Here is a 23276-nt window from a genome sequence, read left to right as displayed (position 1 = left end):
ACTAGAGTTCGGGATGATGACATAGTACATGTAGAAGAGTTTCAACTTTGGGTCCTGAACACGTACTTATGAAAGTTTTTGTGTAAATTATTTTGCATTTGAAGTCTTAAACAAGAAAGTGCAATTATGTTCAAAGGTATATACATGTAACTTCTATCTATACCGATAGATTGAGTCAAAATGAAAAAGGTTTCTTTAAATTTAGGGAAAAGAGACTACTTATTTCATAAGACTTTAAAAGGCTGGAGTTATTTCACTTTGGTGTCCAGAAATTCCACTGAGATATATTATTAAAATATTCCATTTCAGACAGTGAGAAACCGGTAGAATATTTTGAAAGGAATCATAAGTTCCTATCAGTTACACATTATGAAGACATGCATGAGGGTTTTGTTCACAAGAGTACACATTTTGATTTCACTTTGAGTTGATAATCTGGGAATGAGCAGTCACAAACAGGCACTACTTTCTAGTTTTCAAACTGTAGCCAAGCGAAATAAACAAATGTTGTGGTTTTATATACCCTATTTGTTAAGCTACCTGCCAGGAGGAAGAATTTTCCCATAAATACTAAGCAACTTTTTCATTACATGGAAATAAATTGAAGAAAACAGAGATTTATTCATTTCATCAGTTTACTTTTTTTTTTAAGGTGGTCATTGCCATTGATCATCTTAAACCTAAACTTCTGGATTGAAAAATATTTTAAATCAATTAAAACGTGAGGACTGTAAGTAAAATAAATATTCTGAAGGATAAGGAGGCCAGGCACTTTAAGATCATATATACAATGCTGAATCCGGATCAGCCATTATTTCAAGAGTCTCAGGATCAACTTCAAACAGTCAAAGTTCTTGTGAACTGTGGTGGCCATTGGTGGTGGTGGTGATTTGTCGATATAGCTTGGCTTTCTTTACACAAAACAAACTGGCCCGACTTCAATGCCAAATTCCTGATCTGTGCCACCCACATCCACAGGGGCGAGATCTATGATGGGCAAGCGTGCCACATTCTGTGTTCTGTATTCAAAAACAGTCTTGCCCACATTTCCATTTCGTTTCTGGAAAGAAATTGTGCAATGGATTAATAGTGTGTACAAAGTAAATGCAAAGAGAGCTCCCAACGTAAAGGAGGGTGCCAGCAGGCATTTTGGCATGTTCAACAAAGGTCAAATAAATGCATTTTATTACTCTGCAGCTTCCCAAATGGTCACTAATAGCATTAATAATAAAAGCTTTTATGCATTTCATAGAATGAACTATAATTCATCACTTTTATGTTCCTCTTCCATAGGAGCTGTAGAAATCAGATGCAAAGAAAAAGTATCTCACACGGATTATATTTTAGGCTCAAGGAATTATAAAACACTTAATTGTTATCAAATAAGTGAAATATATTGTAGGCACACAAATATGAATTTGCAGAACTGGACTGAACTGGAATCTAATTCTTTCTTTATTGCTGTGTATTATAACTGCTTCATACTTAACGTACAGTTCATATTCAAGCTCACCCTAAGACTATAAATGTTCTTTACATCTGTACTTTACATGGTATAAAATTGTCCCCACCACTAATGCTATGATAGCTCTACTAGCTAAAATAATTTTTTCAACCAGATTTATATAGATTAAAAAGTACTTACAGAGCAAGTATCGTGAAGAACTGTATATCTGAATCTTATGTTTCCCTCTCCTTTGATTTCTAAGTCATTGGCCCCTTTGAGGATCACAGATTTCTTGAGGTTCTTTGCTTGATCATCCATGTATCCTACACTGTTTTTACAGATGTAAGTAATGTTCTGTGAAGCTTCTTTAGACAAAAGGCGCAAGAAGGTCATTTGTGTAATGGCTGTGTTGGGTGACTGGTGATCTCCATAAACAAACTAGAGAAACAAAATGAATTTTGGCTATGTTGGTTAATTAATGTTTTAAAATTATTGTTGGAAGCAGGCTTAATGTTTTAAAATTATTATACAAAAATTAACATATACATAAATTGTGTACATCGATACAGAGAGAAAGAGAATGAGAAAAAAAATATCAAAATTTCTGCAAGTATACACAGTTAAGAAGCACATACACACTAATTCAAGCAAGAGGTGATGAGAGCAATAAATATAATTGAGAGCTAATGCTGTTATGAACTGTTGACTCAGAACCAACTCTTAGTTAACCCTCCAGTGAGTTTTCAAAGGCAGTTAATTACAGGGGATGAAATAGAATTGACCAAAGAAAGTTTAAATCTACATTTCTATTTTTTTAAAATTGTGATTCTTTTTCTTTCGGCTATACAATTGAGCATTGGCTTAGACACTCAACCAAATATCAAAAATAATTTATGATTTGTTTTTGCTAATTGACCATTCACTTCCAAACTACTGGGACTTTGAAAACCCTATGTACAATAAGAGCGCATTTAGAGTAGACTAGCAGATATGGCACCTGGGGCTGAGCCCTTGAATTTGGAAACACAAAGGAGGAAGACACTAGTGATTGGAACTTGGAATGTGAGAAGTAAAACGTAAGAACCTGGATGAGATGGACTGACACGGTAACTAGGGCAGTGGGGTTAGGTGCGTCATAGTCAGTAAAATTAGCTTGGGTTAGAGCAAGGTTCAGAGCTATTGTACATAGTGTCACTATGAGTTGTGGTAAGTTTGATGGCATATAATAACTACAATTAGTAATTATTAATATTAACTATTAATAATTATTAGTTTAAAATGTTTAAGTCAAATACTATATATTCTAGTGATGTCAAGTTGATTCTGACTCCAAAGACCTGTCACAAACATAAAACACCAATTTGACATTACCCGGCCTTTAGGCCCTAACCACATTGAAAAGTGAAGGCAAGTGTAATTACAAAACTGCCTAAAATTAAAAATATCACAAAGTTAACAGTTTTGCAATTATAAAAATATAATGGTAGTATTTATCTAATATGTATTTACTACTTGCTGCATTCGAGGCTATAAACTTTTTATTCAAACATGACAAATTGAAGTTATATTAATTTTGAAATGAAAATACTTAGACTCTGAAATGTTATGTCTAAGGTTCCAAAGTTAGTAAGAGATCCCTAAGAGCCACCAGCTCTCCTTTCTTCTATATAGAATCCATCTTTAAGTACACTGCACTGTCAAAATTCTGTACTTAAAAGGAATTATATGAAAAATAGTTAATCTTGTATATTCCATCAGTTAGAACTTGTAATTCAGTATTTCTATTACTATATGTAGTAAAATGGTTTGCTTTGATACTGCTTTCATCACAAATTATATCATTTCAGCACAATCATGGTAAAGTGAGCCTAATGCAGAATATAAAAGTGTGTGCACATGTATGCACATGTACGCTCACACACACAACCCCAAATCAATATTTTCTAGTAAAGTCAGATCCTGGAGGATTGATGAGAACTGTCCTGAAGAGTTCTTGAAGGTTTAACCTTCACAGGAGGCCACATTGTACTCCCATGAAGTGACTGGTAGGCTGAAACTGTTGATTTTTCAGTTAACAGTTCTGTTTTTAATGAGTGTTTCACCAGTGCTTCAATGCTAAAGAAGTACTAAAATGTAATCAATCAATAAAAAAATGGTGGTTGCAACTTAAAAAAATAAATTACCTGCGATCCTCTATTCATATCAAGACCATACCAAACGGGTTTCTGATCAGAAGACCTTCTGGTCCACCAGGTTTTGCGTGGTATACTGGATGGGTTTGCTGATATGCACGTTTCTCCGGTTTCCATGTTGCAGTGAACTTTGATTGCATCTTCAACACATCCCTGGTTAGGATCAATCCAGTAATCACCTATTTCCCAAAATTCAGATATTCTTAATCAAACATGATTGAAAAGTATAAAGCTTCGTGAAGCATGCATCAATCTAGAGGAAATTACTCAGACTGTGATAAATTTGTCATAAAGAGGTATTTACAGCTTAAAGCCACAACTATAAAAAAAATCTAAGGAAAGATTTATATAGAGCTGGAGTCATTCTTAGATGGTTATGAGAGATGAGAATGGAGGGAGACAGGAATAAAAGTAATAGAAAAATTGAGTGAAAGAAAAAAATTAGGGGTTGATCAGACATTGTACTTAATTACCTTAATCAAATGCAATTAAAATAATAAAACAAAATACACATAAGTGATTGAAAAACCAGTCAAATTTATACATTTCACCAAAACAAAGAATTTTAAAAAGAATCGCTAAAAGCATTAAGAGGTTAAGAAATTTGAACTCTCTAAGAACCCTTTCAAGAATAGGCACCCCTTAAAACATAAGACACTTACTGAAGATCAAAGGCTACCGCCATAAGTAATGATTACACTTCAATATCAAGAAAACAAAAGTCCTCACAATTGGCTCTATAAAGTAACACCTTGACATCTGCAGACAATATTGATATTGTCAAGGCTATATGATTTTTCTTTAAATCCATAGCAATGCTCATAAAATCAGCAGGCAAGGAAACAGGGTATTGCATTGGAAAAATCAGCTTCAAACTCAACTAAACCCACTGTGGTCCAGTAAGTATATAATGTAAGCTGACCCTCAAGATTTCAGAGGTTGTAAATCTCGTGAGGAGATAGAGCCCATCTTTCGCCTATGGAGCACCTGATCGATCCAAGCTGCTGTGACTTTGAAAACGAAGATAAGCGTAACCCAAACCATGATCACGTCAGTTCTTTCACAGACATGCGAAAGTATAACTAAGAAGTATAAATCAATGTTTTAATGGTAGTATTTGCCAGCACTCTTCAGTAAAGAATATTAACTAATCAGTATTCTTCAGAAAAGAATATTAACTAAAACACATGGACTATGAGAAAAAGAAACAAATCTTGTTTTGAAAGACATATAGGCAGAAGAATCCTTAGAAATGTGGGTAAGGAGACTTAAACTCTTGCACTTTGAACATGTTATAAGGAGGGAAAAGTCCCTGAAGAATATCATGTTTAGTAAAGATAAAAAGAGGAAGAGTCCTAATGTAGGCTGGCACCATAACAACAATAATACACTGAAGGACAGGAATGACTGTGAGGATGACATAGAACTGAGTGATATTTTATTCATATGAGTAAAAGGTGACTTGACTGCATCTAATAATAGCATTCCTTACATAACATAAATTATATGCATGAGCCCAATATGAGCCCAAATAGTTAATGAACTCAGCTGTTAACCAAAAGGCTGGTGGGCTTAAGAACACATAGAGCACCCTGGCTATCTACTTAGGGATGAAAAAAAAAAACAAACAAAACACCAAAAACCCACAAACAGTTATTGACAGTAGAACCACAGTTCTACTCCAACACACATAGGATCACCATGAGTTGGACATAATGTAAGAACAGTTATGTGCTTGGTACTGTTTTAAGCATTTTGCAAAACTATAAACTTAGCACTCAAATACCCACATTAAAAAACTGTAATTATTTTAATTTTATAGATGAGAAAGCTATACCAAAAAGACAATAATTCACATTAAGTATGTCACTTTGCCAACTTAAATATATTTAAAAGACCTTGGATGAGATAGATTGGCATAGTAATTGGGGTTATGGAGTTTGGTGTGTCAGAGACAGTGGGACTGACTTAGAATAGGGTAAGGTTCAGAGATACTGCTCATGGGGTCGCTGAGTCTCAGTCAACTCAAAGGCACATAACAACAACAAAAGACTCATTGTAGTGAAGTCAGAACCAACTCACAGCTGCCCTTTCAGTGTTTTTCCAGAGGCTGTAAATCTTATGGGAGATTGCCTTTCTCCTTCAAAGCAGCTGGTGGCTAAACCACCAGAGAAGCACGAGCTGAGTTAGCAGTGCAATTTCCTGCAGACTGTATCACCAAAGCTCCCTAAAATAAATATCTAAAAAGCTTCCAAAACATCAACTCATTGCCTTCAAGTTAGAACCAAACCAAAGCTGATTCTACAGTAGGTTTTCAGAGACTAGATATCGCACTGGAGGAGACTGTATATCTTTCTCCCACAGAGTAACTGGTGGATTCAAACTTCCTGTCTTTGGGTTGGCAGCACAACTGATTAACCACTAGGCCAGCAAAACACAGGTCTATTAAATTTAGACCCAATATTTTAAAGAAATTCTTAAGTGGATAATTTATTATTAAAACAATGAATCAAGGAAAGAAAGTAATTCAAGTAAATTACAATTGAAAAGCTATGAATATCTCATTAATTTTTTTAATTGATCTTCTCATAGACATCACATATTTAATGTCTGCTGTTGAATATGTTGTTGTTGTTGTGTACCATAGTGTCGGAACCAATCTATCGCTGACCCTCCAGAGGGTTTTTAGAGGCAGTTAATCAATCACACAGAAGGAGATTGTCCATCCTTCTCCCATGAGAGCAGCTGGTGGCATCAAACCACAAGCCTTCAGGATTGCAGCACAGCTTCTTGCCATGAAGCCACCAGTTAAACAAATAAATAAACCCATATATGCCCTGGTGGTCTAGGGGTAAGAAACTGAGCTGCAATCCCAAAGGTACACAGTTCAAATCCTCCAGCTGCTCTGAGGGAGAAGGACAGATAGTCTCCTCCCATGTGATTAACTGCCTCTGAAAACCCAGGTCAGTTATGGGTCGGTTCTGAGTTGATGGTACACAAAAACAACATATATAGATAAATTGTATAAAATTTATAATATGAAGAAATATATTTAAATATAATTAATAGAGTCTGTTAGGATGTATGATATTTTTCTTATGTGCCATCAAGTCAACTACAGCTCATAGAAACCCTATGAACAATACTCTGAACCGTTCCCTATCTTGAAGCAATGTCACCATCTCTGAAAACTGTGGTAGGAGTTATAGAATTGGAAATAAAAACTGCCTATTGTTCAAAGACAGTAATTATTACTACACATCAATGTCATTAACAATGCCAATGTTAAATGAAACCCTTAATCATTTATAATTCACTCTCATGGTTTAGTATTCCTCTTCTTCAGGTATTATTTAATTACTCTAGATGATGGAATAAAGTTCAGGCATAGTTCATGAAATTAGGGCAACAAAGGTGACCTAATAATTGCAGAACTCTTTAGTCACTAAACTATTATAATAATACTGAATTAGGTCCCTAATCAATGAAACATGAAAATATATTAAAGATATCCCATATTCTTAAAAAAAAAAAAAAGGAATGCTATTTGATTTATTCTATCAGAAGCCAAATTCGGATTTGTTATTTCACGACAAAATCATGAACTCTCTGAAATGGTTACTATTTTACCTCTCATGTCTGGTTCAGATGGGCTGCTGTGTACTCACCGCTCTGCTTGGTGGGATGGCAAAGCCTCAAGTCATCACAGGTCCGGGCTGGGTGCTTTTTAGAGCCATCAGGGCTTCTCATTGTTTCAATCTGACTGCTGAGTGACTTCAGGGTGGCATGAACACCTGGATCTGTTTTGTTCTTGTCATCTGGGGCAGCTTCATCTTCAGTGAACTCTGGAAGTGGATCTGCCATGCTATCATCATAGGGTGCCATAATATCCACAAGAGCAGCAGTAAGGTGACCTGGAGGACCTGGCGGGCCAGGAGGACCAGGTTCACCAGGGGGACCCTAAGCATTAAAAAGAAGTAGAAAATACAGTTATATTAATGCTTGTTTACTTTAATTGGACATTAGGCACTGAGGGGACTTTGTAGATAGGGAGTTGTTACACCTCAATTTGATGATACTGGGAAAGAAGTCTTCGTAAATAGATGAGGCTAGTTACCAAGAAATAATATTTCAAGGATGTGGGAGGATGTGTAATTATATTTTGAATAATATATGTTAGCATATAAAAGAAATAACGTTAAAGCGAAAATATATCTGTTCTCATGGTTATCTTGAAGATGTCATATATTTTATGTTAAGAATATTCAGAAATAGACTTATGTTTTAAAACCAAGTAATCAATAGATAAAAGAAATTAAGTATATCTTAAAATATATACAAACACACACCAAAACCCCCCAAGCATAATAAAGACATTTAATTTGGGATTGGAAAAGGAAGACTATGCAAACCTGTACTTTTAAGAACTAATTTAGGCAAGGCTAAATCAAAATGTTTTATACGTAGCTGAGTGAAATTGCTCAGTCACAAAAAGGACAGATACTGCATAGTGCCACTGTTGTAAAAGGAAACCGACATAGGGGTGGGAGGGATACTGAGAATGACTGGATAAATTATGTATATGGCATTGAAACAGATGAGAGAGAGAACTGTTTAAAAGGCATAAATGATTAGATATTATTGTCATGACATGAGTCCAGAATAAAGGCAACATAGTTGAGTAGACCTGGGGGGAGGGATTGCTTAACAATGAGAGAATTTTTCATTTACTTTTCAAAGAGAAGAACAAACTGGAACGATGGGTGGGCAGGGAGAAAAGTGTGATAATGAATGAATGGAAATCCAAAATCTTTGTAAATTGTCATGAAAATTAATAATAAAATTTTTAAAAACAAATAAATTTTTTAAAAGAATTTATGGACAGAAGCTGAATAAAAAAAAGATATGATGCAGAGTTACAACTGACAGCTCTGCTACACAACAATGCTAAGGAAATACAGAAAACACCTAGAATTTCTTTACATTCCCAAGTCAGGGGGAAACTGAGGAAGATGTGTTACATGTAATAATCAGAATACAGTTTGGAATTCTCTAGACAATATGAAAGTTCTTTCTGACCTTTCCAAAAAGAAAAAGTTCTGCTTTGGTGACAAGCAAGAACTACTTGGAGATTAGCAGAAAAAAATGCCAGAGGCTTAGAACTGTATCCAATAATTCCTTCTGCAAGTTCTCAAAAAGGAATTGTGCAACTCAAAAGAACCAGAGGACAGTCTACAGTGATAAGGAGCTCATAGCTCCTGTGGACAGAGCAGTCCTGATCGTCAGAATCTGGGATTCTATTACTGCCTCTGCCGTTTGCTGTAAGACTGTGGATAAGGTGTGACTACTTTTAGGGTCAGTTTCCTCATTACAAATAGGCAGCTAAATACGATGGTCATGGCCATATTATATGATTTTATTAATTTCTTTAGGCTAATCTCAGGATAAGAGGTTTAAAAAGAACAAATAAACCTTCCCCCCTTAAAAAATATTACACACTGAATCATAAAAGTTAAGAGCTACAAAAGTAAAGACTATTTAATCCTGTAACTCTTTTCTATTCATATTCAGAGAAAACTTTAAAAAATAAAATTCCTCTTGGTTATACGAAATAGGCTATTTGATAAGCATAGTTTGTGATAAAAAATATTTTATTTTGTAGTGTAGTCACAGACATAAGTTGGGGAAAAAAGATGAGGCATAGTTGCATCTGTCAGCTATATAAATTTACATATCAATACTAAGGAAATGCAGTAAATACCTACAGAATTCCCTTATATTCCTAAGGAAGAGGAAAATGCAGGAAGACATGTGACATGCATTAAACAGGATGTAAAGGATGAATAGGAAGAGAAGGTGCAGCCAGAGTGCTCCTTGGAAGCAAATGATGACGCTTCATCTCACATAATTTGAGCATGTTGCTAGAAGATGATATTTCTTGGAGGAAGATATAATGCTTGGGAAAGTGGAGGGACGGTGAAAAGAGGAAGACTCTCACCCAGGTGAACTGACACAATGACTGCAGCAATGGACTTGATGGTGTTGGAGATTGTGAGGATGGCACAGGATAGGAAAGAGTTCAAATCTGCTGCTCACAGGGTCACTATGAGTTGTATTCAACTTGGCAGCACATAACAACAGCAACAACAAGCATAGCCATTAAGAGATAGAGACAGAAAAACAGAAAAGTAAAAAAGGTCCACTGCTGTAAAATGGGACTAATATCAGAGTTGTGGTAAAACAGAAAAACTGGATAAACTGTGTATACTGCACTGAAACAGATGAGGGAGAGAATAATTTAAAAGCGATGTATGATAGAGTCTTATGGTTATCACAAGAGTCCACAATTAAGGTTGCATAGTGGAATGTATTTGGGGTGGTAGGAGGTGTGGGGGGTGGGGATTGTGTACCAGGGAAGGGGTGTTTCTTTTACTTTTCAAAGAGAGGAGTGAACTGGGGTGGGAGGGAGAGCTGAGTGGGGAGAGCAGTGCAGCAATGAATGAACATTTAAAAATCTTCAAATTAATACCATTGTTATGAATATTCTCTCCAATATCACTTTCAATAGAGAAAAATGTCAGTTTCATACACTCTTCACCTCCTATCATAAAACTTTCTTAGTTTATTGGCATAATAACTATGTCTCACAGTCACATAATAAACCATCATTTAAGCAAAGTAACATTTTTATAACTTCAATTATAAATATAACCTTGACTTATCATCTGCTCTCTTTGGTATCATATTAAGTCAAAGCCCAAGTGGTCTGGGCTCTGAAATTATATACTCTGGAAACGTTTATTAAAGTTGTAGTGTTCTGAATCACCTTCATGTAGCCTTCCTAGTCATGATAAGATTAAAATTGGTTGTCTGGGCCACAATGTTACAAGGGACTCATTGATTTATGATGCAAAGAATGACTGGTAAATTTACCCAGATGGATGGAATCCCTTGCATCTCAACTAGGTGACTGGTTCATTTTGCCATCCTCCTAGCCCTCAGTTTGCCTCATAGAGTTTCAGGAGGAACTCACTACCACCAAGAGGAGTCTAGAATAAAGTAACTATATCTTTTTAACACAGAGGTTCCTGTGCTGAGAACCTCCTGTACTCAGAACAGAACGCTGTCATTAGACCTAGAACAGAGAGCTGTCATTAGACCTGTAACAGATAGCTGTAATGAGACCTACAAGAGAAAGCTGTCATTAGATCTAGAACAGAGTGCTGTCATGATGAAGATGCACAGACAATGAACTGATCCACTCATAGAGAGAGACTTGCCAGTCCATGGAGAGGGAAAGCTAGGCAGCTCTGTGTAGGAAGTTTGCCTACCACTAATGAGCTATTATTACTGTTGCCTGAAGAGAGCAGAGACAGTGTGTGCCCTGTGTAACTTGCCTCCTCCTCTGGGGGAGCCAGGTGAGTTTTCTGGCAGCAAAAGCCTGGTTAGCATGTCAGCAAGAGACAGAAATATGTCAGCCTTGGAAGCTTGGTGGGAATCCAGTGGCAGAGGCATAGAAAGGTCTTCTGCAATGGTCTTCCCATCTGAGAGGAAAGGTTCAGCACTTCCCAGAGGCCATGCAGGTTCCCCAACAGTGTAGTGGTGACCAGAGGCATTGATGATGTAAAGATAGTGTCTGGCCTGAACCACCTGAACCAGAATACCAGCCTGAAGATTCATAAATGGCATGGTTAATTTGACTTGAGGAAGAGTAAGTGGTTCCCTTTTGAGAATCTATTGCCGTTATTTTACTATTTCTTTCTATAAGTAATAAAGATTTCTTTTACTAATAATGTGTAGGTAGCTCATGTATTCAACTCATAACATAAATGAGGCTTGAGACACAGACTGACTGCATGTGGATTGGTGAACAGGCATACTTTAAAAACATTTAAAATAGTTACTTAGATAATCACAGCAGAGATTGTGACAGTGGTTCATGACAGGCAGGGGTTAGCTCTGTTGTACACAAGGTAAGACTGCTAGAAATCAGAAGTGTCTTGAGGGCACCTAACAATGGCATACAGAGAAGCTCTTTTGTGACTTCAGACTGACTGCAGTGGATTTGTTTTAGGGGGTTTGGGATCTCTTATCCATCACACTGCTTAGGCCTTCTACTAAGAACAACATTCCTCTGATGGAATTCCTCTAAACTATTAGAATCTAGAGCATTGTTGTTATTAGGTGCTACTGAGCCGAGCACAACCTTTAGTGAGACTTGAATCCTGTCCTACTGTGTGCCAATCTTATAATCTCCGACATACTTGGCGCATTGCTGTAGTCATCATGTCAATCCATCTGGTTCCTCTTCCTTGCAGTTAACCCCACCTTTTCAAGCATGATATCCTTCTCCAAGGGATAGTCTCTCCTAGTAACATGCCCAAGTACCCAAAGTATGTGAGATGAAGCTTCACCATCCTTCCCTCTAAATAGTAGTCTGGCTGGAACTTCTCTAAGACATATCTATTTACTCTTTTAGCAGTTCATGGGATATTCAATACTCATCTTTAACACCACAGTTTAAAGGTATCAATTTTTCTTTTCTCATGCTATTCATTGTCCAGCTCTTAACAGCGTATCAAGTGATTACAAAGACAATGTTCTGAATCAAGTACACATTAGTCCTCAAACTAACATGATTGCTCCTCAGTAATTTGGACAGGTCCCTGACTGCAGACAGCATGAAGGCAGAGACCTGTGTGTGCCCTGTGCAATGTGCCTCCTGCCCTGGTGGAATCCAGGAAAGTTTTCAGGCAGCACAAGCCTGGTTAGTATGCTAGCAAGAGACAGATCTACATGAGCTTTGCTAGGTTGGTGGAGAATCAGTGGTAGCGGCCTAGAAAGGTCTTGTGTCGTGGTCTTCCTATCTCGGAGGATATGCTCATAATAGCATTACTTTCATGCAAACTCCTGCCTTTACCTCAGGTCCTGCTTCTCCCACACTGCCCCGTACACCAGGAGGTCCAACTGGACCAAGGGGCCCAGGGTTCCCTTCTTTTCCTGAAGGACCAACCGGACCTGGAGGACCCTGCAAGAAACAAAGACTCTTTTAGATTCTATGTGGGATGGAAGGTGAAAAGAACTTGAAAAATGCCTTTGTCTAAATTTAAGAAGTTATTTTCTTTATGGGCTTATTAAAAATATTTCTCAGACTCATTTTCCTAATGACTAATAATTAAACCTAGAGTTTAGTGACATGTATGAATTCATCACACATGTTTTATCCATCATTTGTGATAGCAAAACACCAGTGCAAATGAAGAACTTCAATTTTTGTGGGTTGGAACAGTTTCATCTAATCTCAAATACTGTGAACTAATTGGAATTTCAATTAACTCAAGTTTAGAAAATGATAAAAGTTTAAGTTTTTATAGAAAATGTAAGTTTATATACACTCTTCTATATTTACACTCATGAATCAATTCATATTTAAGTCAGTTATTTTTATACTACTGTTCTCAATTTTATAATTTTCATACTCTCCTTAGACAATGGATTATTTATTTTCCCCGAATAATTATGTATGTTAATTGTTTTAGGATTAATGTTCTACTTGAGGCAACATTCATTAAAATGTAGAATTTCTAAACACTTTAAATAATGGTTTTATTTCATGACTTGTATCTGAATTATTTTTATGCAAACTACTGCTGATGAAATACTACCGTTACTTAAAGGAAAAACATATCCAGCTTTAAATCTGTCTCCACTTTATGATAGGTCTTATTACACCATCTGAAAGAATGAAAGCTTAATGGACATTTTAGTAAGTAAATAAGCTAACAAATGATTACAACCAAGCCTGAGGTAAGAGATTTTTAATACAGGCCCACAAAGTACTATGTCATATGCTTATTTCTATGTAAAAGTAATTGCTGAACGATTTGTCTCATATCTTCAAGGAACATAAGTCAACCAGTTTCACTGCTATGAAAATAATACTTAAATATTAACAGTATATTACCAAAAGCACTATTATTTTCATCTGTAGCTTATTTTTTGTTACTTACCCTTGGGCCAAAAGGTCCAGGGATTCCAGCACTCCCTTGTTCACCATTTGGACCCTAATAAAAAAAGAAAACATAAAATGTTGCCAAAATATTTAGATACTTCAATATACTCTTTTCCCCTTCTTAGAATGTGATATAATTGACATTGACAGCATAAATTCTTTGTTATCAACCTCTGAAATGCCCACATGAGTTTAAGTTTTAGCCTCATTTACTGCTGCTGAAGACAACTTAAAAGTAATGATGCATATATCATATTTTTTATTTCTTCCCAACAAAATTCTACCCAGTAAATGATAATTATATTGGGAAACTAGATAGTTAGTTATTCCATCTAAACATTCTGTGAAATGAAAATATTCTTTTCAAAATAAAATATAAAATCTATCCATTTTATATCCATTATATTGACAATGTGTCAGTGCATTCCACATGAAAGAAAAATATCTACAGTAATAACTTACAGGTGGTCCAGGAAGACCTTGAAGACCTGTGAAACCTCTGTGACCTTTCTGACCTCGGTCACCTCGATCTCCATGGTCACCTTTGTCACCACGAGGTCCTTGGGGTCCCTAGAAATAGAGTCATCATGACAGAAATATCACCTGTCTCCAATTTACCATCATTTCAAATACTGTTTTTTATATGGATTTCTTCTTTAAATAGAATGAGACCTGGGAATTTTTGTTTATTTTTCCCAGGACAGGTTTCATAGGTTTATTGTTCAAAATGTATTCCCTAGGCATCAACCTTGACCTTCATCACACGACTGGGGGGCAGCCTGAAATAGGATATGCATAATAAATTAATCATTATAGGATTGGTCAGTTCTCTCACCCTACCAATTTTAAAATGAGCAAATTTAACAGTAAAAATATGAACCTCATTAAAAAGAAGAGAAAGTGGTATACATATTTAGAGGCCATAGATTCTTGTTCCAGTCAAACTTGAGACAGAGCCATGTAAGAGGAGCAGCTGTGTCAACAGAGAACCAGAGAGCAACATGAGGCACAGCTGACTTGGTACTGCCGGACCATGAAGCTGGAGTCAGGGGCCTTCACTCAAGCTTGCTGGGGAACTGGGGAGAGATGCCATTGTTGGCAGGACTTAGGAACTTTATAATGCTGACCTAAGCCATGAAGGCAAAGGTCAAAAAGCATGTGAACACACATGAGAAGCTGTCTTGACTGAATAACTGTATCCTATGGTCAACCTGAGTTGCAGATTGTCAACTTCCCTAGTAAATTTCCTAACTTTGAGTATGGTTCTGTGAAATCTGTGTGGCCACTACAAGAGATTTCAGACCAAGCAGTGGAGCAGTACTACTGGTGTTAGGATTAGCAGAAGTAGGTACAGTAGCATGGGGCCCAAGTCTGGCTCTATGGATACTGGTCTGATTTTAGGCATGTTTTAGATGGGGATTGTGTCCTTTTGTGAAGTTACAGAGGCCAGATACAGATGACTCAATGCCTCCTACACTTCTTTACATAAGGGATGATAGAGAATCTCTATAGTAATAGAAATAAAGTAAAGCCTATGAAAGCCAAATGCTGTGTAAGTCAGAAATATTTCAGATAAGAAAAGCTAAAATATTTTCCACTAAAATGAGTAATAAAAACATAAAAAGAATACACACTGTCAAAGGATGAAAATTTACAAGACCTAAAGAAACAAGAAAGCCCTTTCACTGTTTAGTTCTTTAACTAGTTTTTCATTTGCCCTGTTTAATTATTTATCCTACAGTCATATCTAAAGTGACATTATTTTTTCTTTGAGCTCTCTTAAAATTTTCCAAGGGTTATATTTTATGTATTTAACAGACATCACATTAAGTAAAATTATTTCCATCACATAATTATTTCAAATTAAAATGTGAGTATAATGTATTTATCATGTTACATCTAGAAGGAAAATGCTCAATAAATTTTCACATTCAAATAAATTAACTGGCTATGTCAGCTGTGACTATATTAAGAAACTGGAAAGATCTTTTTTTTGAATGAACTACACAGGAACATCATCAGACAGACACATTAAAGATAGAATAAATGAACTGTATATTAGCCTTCTATCTATCAATGCTCAGATATAGTAACCCTTCTCCTAGTAAACTAAAGAAAAAGCAATAATTATGAATTTTACTATTTGATAGAAAGTGTACATAGAGGAGGACATTATCGATTCAGGTTCGGATTTCCATTCTCTTTCTTGTGGGTTTTTTTGTTGTTGTTTTTGTTTATTGTTTTTGATTTGTGGTGGAGTTTTTTAGACACTGGTAATTAAAATATCATGGATCCAGTGGTTCACAGTAGACTGACAAGGGAAATAGAGTCACCTACTGTGAGATCAGCTTCCATTATCTTTAGTTTTCCTAGAGAACTAAAATTCTATTGATATGGCATTAGAAGATGTAAAACTGACTCATTGACTAATATTTCCCTTACTGTCTTTTGTTTGTGCATTCTTTCTTTTTTAATTTAGATATTCTATACACAGACAAGAAGGTAATTGAACATATATGTGAACACTGTGTAGTTTAAAATCAGGAAAAGTGTGCATAAAGTTTATATATTTTCACCATATTTATTCAAACTGTATGATGAATGTATATAAAATTCAAGAACCTGGATGATATGAAGAAGAATATGACTTCAAGATTGAAGGAAACCTAAACAAAAAACAAGTTTTGTCATGCAGATGACAAATTTGCTTGAAGAAAATAAAGAAGATGTTTCTGTAGAAGATCAAGGACAATAGCTTTCAATAAGGATTACACCTTGACCAACAGGCACATAATGAGAGATGAAGAAAAGACTAAAGATGTGAATGATTTATTTTTTTTTATTGGCATCCACTTTCTAAAATGCCTCTGGAAACTTTAGGAACTTTGATAAGTGTCAATACTTAGAGAAAGGCTTCAGGTCTTTTGTTCACTGGGTCACTATGAGTCGTGCATGACTCAACAGCAATCAACAACAACAACCACAACAAGCCCTGGCAGCAGTACTAAAGAAATCAAAAGATTTGTTTCACTGAGAAAAATCTGCTGAAAGTCATACAAATAATAAAGATTATTAAAAAAAAAGATGTCTTTGAATTGTGGTAGAAAACAATGTTAGATATACCATGGACTGTGAAATCTGTATAGTCATTGCAATAAATTCCAGACCAAGCAGTAGTAGAGCAGTATTATTGGTGTTGGAATTAGCTGAAGTAGGTACAAGAGTATGGAGGCTATGCCTATGTTTGGCTCTATGGAAATTTGATTTTATATTAGAAATATTGTTAATGGGGTTTGTTTCCTTTTATGAAGTTATAAGTGGTCAATCAGGTACAGTTGTCTCAATACCTCTTACACTCTTTTACACAAGAAATGTTAATCACTACAATCGCAGATATAAAATAAAAGCTATGAAAGACAAATGACTATATTAGAAATATATAAGAATATATCACATAAGGAAAACGTAAATATTTTCTACTAAAATGACTAATAAAAGTATAGAAAAGACTACACTCCGTCAAAGAAAATTTTAAAGGCCCAGAAAAACAAGGAAGTCCTTTCACTGTATAATTCTTAACAAAAGAGTTTTTGTTTGCTTTGTTTTATTATTTAAAACAAAAAGAACCAATAAACAAGCAATAATAACTAAAAAGAGAATCAATAACTAGCCAATAACAACCAAAAGAACCAATACATCTGTCCTGGAAGAAGTGCAATAAAGTTTCTTCTTAGAGGAAAGAGTCTCACATATTTTGGGCATGTCAGTCTTTGGAAAAAGACATCATGCTGGAAAAGGAAGAGGGTCAGAAAAAGAGAAATCTCCTCAACAAGGTGGACTAATTTGGCATGTGTAACAATGGGCTTGAACATGCTGAAGACTGCAATGCTAGCAGACTAAATGGAATACAATTTAATAATATAACTGTGAATTATTCTTCATGGATATAGGCATTGACTTAAATAGTAGATACAAAAGCTGCATGACTTACTTTTCAGACTACCTAGAAAGAAATGATTCCTAGTAAAGCTTCTATATAATAACAACCCAAAATAATTACAAAGAAGAAAAAGATGAAAAAATGAATTAGTGAAATTGAAAATAACACATATTTGAACAGCACTTCTGGTTTACAAAGATATTCAAATCCATTCTCCTATACAACCTTTAGGACAGCTCTGAGAGAAAGTCTCTTATCCTTGTTATTCTGGAAGGGAAAACTATGGCTCTGAAAATCATTCAGTATTGGAAAAAAACCCCTATCTCGGTTCCGGGGAACAGTGTTAAAATTCCAGCAACAAAAGGAACTTTTGTTTGAACTATTTTCAAGACCATTTTTGTCAAAGCTTTAAGAATGTAAAGTATTTATTTCAGAATGTAAAAATCTACATCTTTGGAAGCATATTTTATGTAAGAATATTTGTGTAAAAATTGAGAACTTACAGGTAAGCCACGTTTCCCAGCTCGACCAGGTGGTCCGATTGGACCCCGAGAACCCTAGAGGAAATTGTCACAAAAATTATCATGTGGTATGTAAAACTGATATTATATACCTATATTGTATATTTAAGATGTCTAAAATATGTTTGTCTTGGTTATTTTAAGATGTTTATTTCCATTTATTTGAAAATTACTTTTCATTTGTATAAACTATTATTGTCAAAGTTGATTTTCTCTGGGATTATCAATACTTATCCAGGTAAAACATTTTTCTTAAAGGAATATGTGTTTGTAGTTGAGTGTTTATACATATATGTGAATCTCTGTATCCACCGCTATAGCTAATAATTGATATTAGGCTAATTAATGCCTATGCACACTCACGGTAACTCCAATGATACACCAATAGTCAATTTTATTCATTAGATTCCCTAAATGAAGATTATTTTAGTTGATTACAGTAAGACATTATGTGTTAAAATGTAACATATGCCTGAATATCACATTTCATATCTTTAAATTATCCACTATCTTATCTTTAAATTATAATAGTCAAAGTATCAAGGGTTTTAAAATTCTTCAAGAAACTCAGTTTTAAGATTGAAATGTATAATTTATTCATAATTGGCTGCTTAACAGTGTTTAGTATCCACAACCAATGCCCATGTACCACTTATAGTAGATGAATGAGCAGTGCTAAATCAACTCCCTTCTTACCGGATCTCCTCTTTGTCCTGCATCTCCTGGAGAACCAACAGGGCCAGGGGTTCCAGGTGCACCCTGAGATCCAGGCAAACCTGCAGGCCCAGGGTCTCCCCGATCACCCTGACAAAATAAATCATGATATTATTTTCTTAATCTCTATTTGGTCATGGTATTCTATTTGATCACTCTCAAAGGAATCTCAAAGAATGAGATTACTTCAGACATCTCTCATTCTTCTTAAATCATTCCCCACTTCGATAGCACATAACAACAACAACAACAACTTGTTCTCATGTTCAAAATTTTTGAAGCATAAATTCTGGTCAATTCTAGAACTTAGTATGTTCACTTTGGGTATCAAAAAAGGATACCCAGTGTGGAAGTAGGAATCATTTTATGGAATTTAACTTCTAGATCTTCTTCACTGGATATATTCTTTCAGAAAATTGATGGTTGAATATCTTTTTTATTTCTCCTTTATCAATCACCTTTATTGTACTTTATAAAAGAATGACCACACCATCAGCAACCTTATTACAGTTCAATGATATGAAAGTAAATATTTTAGGGCACCAAACTAAGAGATTTTTCCAGACTCCATAGGTTAGTTGAGAAAAACATAAATAGATTTTGAAAGAAAACATGAAAACATTTGCTGCTTATCTTACTCAGGAGACACATCATGACAAGTCTCCAAATCTAATGTGACTGTCTTACCTAAGAAGTCAGATGTAAGGTGGCTGCAATATGAAAATATGTCAGCATAATTATCTCAACTTGAAAAAATCAGTTAGGCATTTTTCTCTGAAATAAATATTTATTACTTGGCTTCCTAGGTTCCGAGCCATGATAAACTCTGGGAATTAAGTTATATAACAGACATCTATAATATACTGAATAAACTAAACTAGAAACTCCAAGATGGAGCAAAATATGCTTGAAACATGTATACACTTAAAATTTACCACATAGCCCTTTCTTTGATTAAAAAAATGAATATTAACATAAAAATGTGCATAGGGTTTACACATTTTTCAAAATTGTATCAGGACTTACACTATTAAAATACTTTGAAAACTACTGTGCTAAAAAATTGTATACCAACCAAGGGGAAAGTTCATGAGCTAAAAGAATTTTCAGTCCCTGAGACCAAGGTAAGTGGGAGGAGAAGGTAAACTTAGTCCCAGACTACTCCAAAACCCTTTATTTCTTCTTAGGACCCAAAGCCAACCATCCTTTAAAAAGTCAAACCTATTGCTATCAAGTCAATTCTGTGTCAAAGACAGGATGGTGTAGACAGACACCCTATAGAATGGAGTGAAACTTCCCACAGACTTTCTGAAGTGGTAACATTAACTCTGAAGAAGCCTGTTTCATCTTTTTTTTTTCCACGGTTGGGCTAGTAGTTTCTAACTTTCAACCTTTGGATAAGAAGTTGAGTACTTAAGACTTGAACACGGTTCCAGTACCCAGTCATTCTTACTACAATCCATCCTCCCAAAACTCTTTTCTTCTTCAATGACCATACTGTCTTAGATGTTCTAAATATGCTATTTAGTCCACAGATGTTCCACCTTACTAATTATACTTAAAATATTTGAATGTTGAAGTTCAAGATTTTATTTCAATCTATATCCTTGTGACTTTAAAGTCCATAGGCCTTAGAGTGCAAAGAGTCAATATATAAAGTCTCTGCAGTGTAATATATCTTTGCCTTCCTCATTTTTATATATTGACTGAGACAGCAGTGAAATCACCCAAGAGAACCAAAATCTGTGGTTAGGTTTGGGAGATTTTAGTACACTGTTCATCTATTTTAAAACCTCAATGTTTTAAAAAGCCAAATGGCTTATTTCCTCATGGGGGTTCACCTTAGGGTGTATGGAAATGAATTGAAATGATACACAACACTATTTCTATTTTAAAGCTTTTGTGAATGAGTTTGAAATTTGAAGTATTCCATAGATATCTTCACCCAAGGTCTTCAAGTTTAGCCAAGTATAATTTGCTTTCCTACATTTAATAAAATGTCCTCCAACATTCTATATTCAACCTCACGTCATTTATAAGACCAACCAAAATTACATCCTTATAAAAAGGGTTCTTAGAAAAATCGGAGCTTCACTGAAGAGTATAAGGTTGAAATGTAGTTTTAACTCTTGGGTATTAAGAATATTCCACATCTACATTATTCCTGATATTTTAATCTTTGAGATTGCCCTCACCCGCTCTCCAACAGCACCATCTCTTCCTGGAGTGCCATCATTACCAGCAGGCCCCTATAAAAAAATCATATCGGGAGAAAAAAACTAACTTAATGATGAAAATATCTCACTCTCATTTCCAGAAAATAAGGCATATTTTAAATATCCTTTAAATTATAAATTAACTTATACTGAAACCTCACGTTTTGGTAGGGTTCTTTTTTGTTAAAAAACTCTTCGACTATCTTTAACTACTTCAAAATATTTAGGAAATTATTAATACTTTCTTATGCAATCTAAATTCTTCACTTCTATCTTTTCTTTTTTGTAAATGAAGAAAATTCTCAAATCCTTAGAAATAATTAGCAATTACATTCTAATTATTTTGTTTTGTTTATATCATCAGTGAAAAAATTTTCTCACTATTCCTCCTTGAGAATTTTTTTCTTATAACCTTAAATGTTTGAATTAAGACAACTGCAATTTCAAATAAGACTATATACTGTATAATTCTGAATAAAGAATATAACGGGAAAGGCAAAACCAAAATGAAAGTAAAAAGATCAGTGGCTTATAGGAACCCAGGGAAGGTAAGGGAGATGAATTGTTGAAACACAGGACATTTTAAAGGCAGTAAAACTATTCTTCATGACATTAATGATGGATATGTAACATTGCATTTGTCATAACTCCCAGTACTGTAGAACACAAAGGGTGACAGAAACATAATATAAAATATAGACTAGTTAATAATGATGTGTCAATATTCATTCATCAACTGTAACCAAAGTATGGGAAGCTAGGGGGAGGTAGGGGTGGAAAGAACAAGTACTGGCATGGCTGTACTATATTATATTCACCATAATTGTGAGTCCCAAAATAATAAAGTCATAAATACAGACAGAGACAGAGGAGCATAAAATTCTCTTTTTAAAGAAATATGATTTTGCCATTTGATAAAAAAATTTTTCTGAATGGCATTGATTCTTTTAAGAAATTGTGACTAATTAATTAATCTGACATTAAAGGCTGTGTGATTTACTTATCAAAGCACCAAAAAGAGGGGATTCCAATCCATGCCTCTCAAATTGCCTTTCAAAAACCAATTTCTGCTCAAAAGAGCCTAAGGGAACATGTCATCTATAATGCTACTTTAAAGTGACATTTAAGTAAAATGATCTCCATTTAGTTTGCCCTTTTCATGATTTCTAATAATTATATTAATCCTATCACCATAAAACTTGGCAAATTTGACAAATGCACCATTATAGGAAGATATAACAGCAAAGGAAAAGATGAATTAATATGTCTTTTGAACCTTCAAAACAATTTGGCAATAGCCTAAATCAAGTACAGTGTTTAACTCCGCAGTAGATGAAGGTCAGTAAAAAGACATCAATCTTTATACTTTTTGTTTATGTCATCATTTAGCCAATCTCCTAAGGAAAATAAATCAAATAATATCACTAAAACCCTATTAAGGTCAAGCATACAATCAATTTCTAAATTAGTTTCTAATGAAAGAAAATTTGTCCTGCGACATGCTGATGGTAAAGAGGAGAATACTCACTTCAGGTCCAGGTTCCCCTACAGGGCCATTAGAGCCTGGGGGTCCCACAGGTCCAGGTGGACCTTTGTCTCCTGGCCCACCAGTTGGTCCTACTTTACCTGGTGTGCCCTGTAATAAAAGTATTAATATATTAAATCTGAAGAAATTTAAGAATGACAGTTCACATATTTACGTGTATTCAAATAAGATCATACTGCAGTTTTCCATAGAAATTTTCCTTTATCCTACAATCTCATGCTACTATAATACATCCTTAAAGTCATTTCCAGTTTTTATCATACTCATTCTGGCATAATAAACATAACAGAAAGCACTCTTTATTCAAAATGTATTTCTTTTTGCTAAGCATTCCTCATTTTATATCTCCTTTTCCTTCATTCAACTTTCTGGGTGTTCCTGATCCAATTACAAAATGTCCTTTCTATTTCCTCTCGCTTGCCAACCTTGGTAATCATAAAAGAACACTGTATTCTGTTTGTATACTTTTCCTTAGCCTCCTTACCTTTGTGCATATATTTAAAAAAAAAAAAAACAACAACATTCTTTACCTTTTCAAGAGTTGCAATGAACTTTACCCAAGTAATCTGGTCTTTTGCCTTGGTTCTTAAAAATAATCTCTAAAACTTTATCATTCTCAAGGGAATATGATATTCTTAAGTATGCTCCAGGTAGCACAAGATTACTTTTAGGATTCTTCACAAACTAT

General features: G+C 34.9%; 1 protein-coding gene across 1 annotated transcript in view; it reads right to left on the bottom strand.

Moving 5' to 3' along the window:
- Nucleotides 1-597: 597 nt before the first annotated feature.
- Nucleotides 598-23276, bottom strand: part of COL5A2 (collagen, type V, alpha 2) — a 90744-nt gene continuing 68065 nt past the window's right edge. Inside the window, exons 44-54 of the mRNA XM_006878941.1 lie at nt 22571-22678; nt 21022-21075; nt 18809-18916; nt 18095-18148; nt 14114-14221; nt 13650-13703; nt 12560-12667; nt 7308-7599; nt 3631-3818; nt 1646-1885; nt 598-1060 (exon numbers count right to left, since the gene is read on the bottom strand). Of these exons, the coding sequence (XP_006879003.1) occupies nt 914-1060; nt 1646-1885; nt 3631-3818; nt 7308-7599; nt 12560-12667; nt 13650-13703; nt 14114-14221; nt 18095-18148; nt 18809-18916; nt 21022-21075; nt 22571-22678 (1461 nt within the window). The 3' untranslated portion in view covers nt 598-913. The remainder of the gene's footprint in view (nt 1061-1645; nt 1886-3630; nt 3819-7307; nt 7600-12559; nt 12668-13649; nt 13704-14113; nt 14222-18094; nt 18149-18808; nt 18917-21021; nt 21076-22570; nt 22679-23276) is intronic.

The sequence above is a fragment of the Elephantulus edwardii genome, unplaced genomic scaffold, assembly GCF_000299155.1.
Source record: "Elephantulus edwardii isolate Elephantulus edwardi_28Jun2011 unplaced genomic scaffold, EleEdw1.0 scaffold00001, whole genome shotgun sequence".
Taxonomy (NCBI): domain Eukaryota; kingdom Metazoa; phylum Chordata; class Mammalia; order Macroscelidea; family Macroscelididae; genus Elephantulus; species Elephantulus edwardii.
Note: the sequence above shows the minus strand (reverse complement) of the source record. Positions and strands in the feature narration are given on the sequence as shown.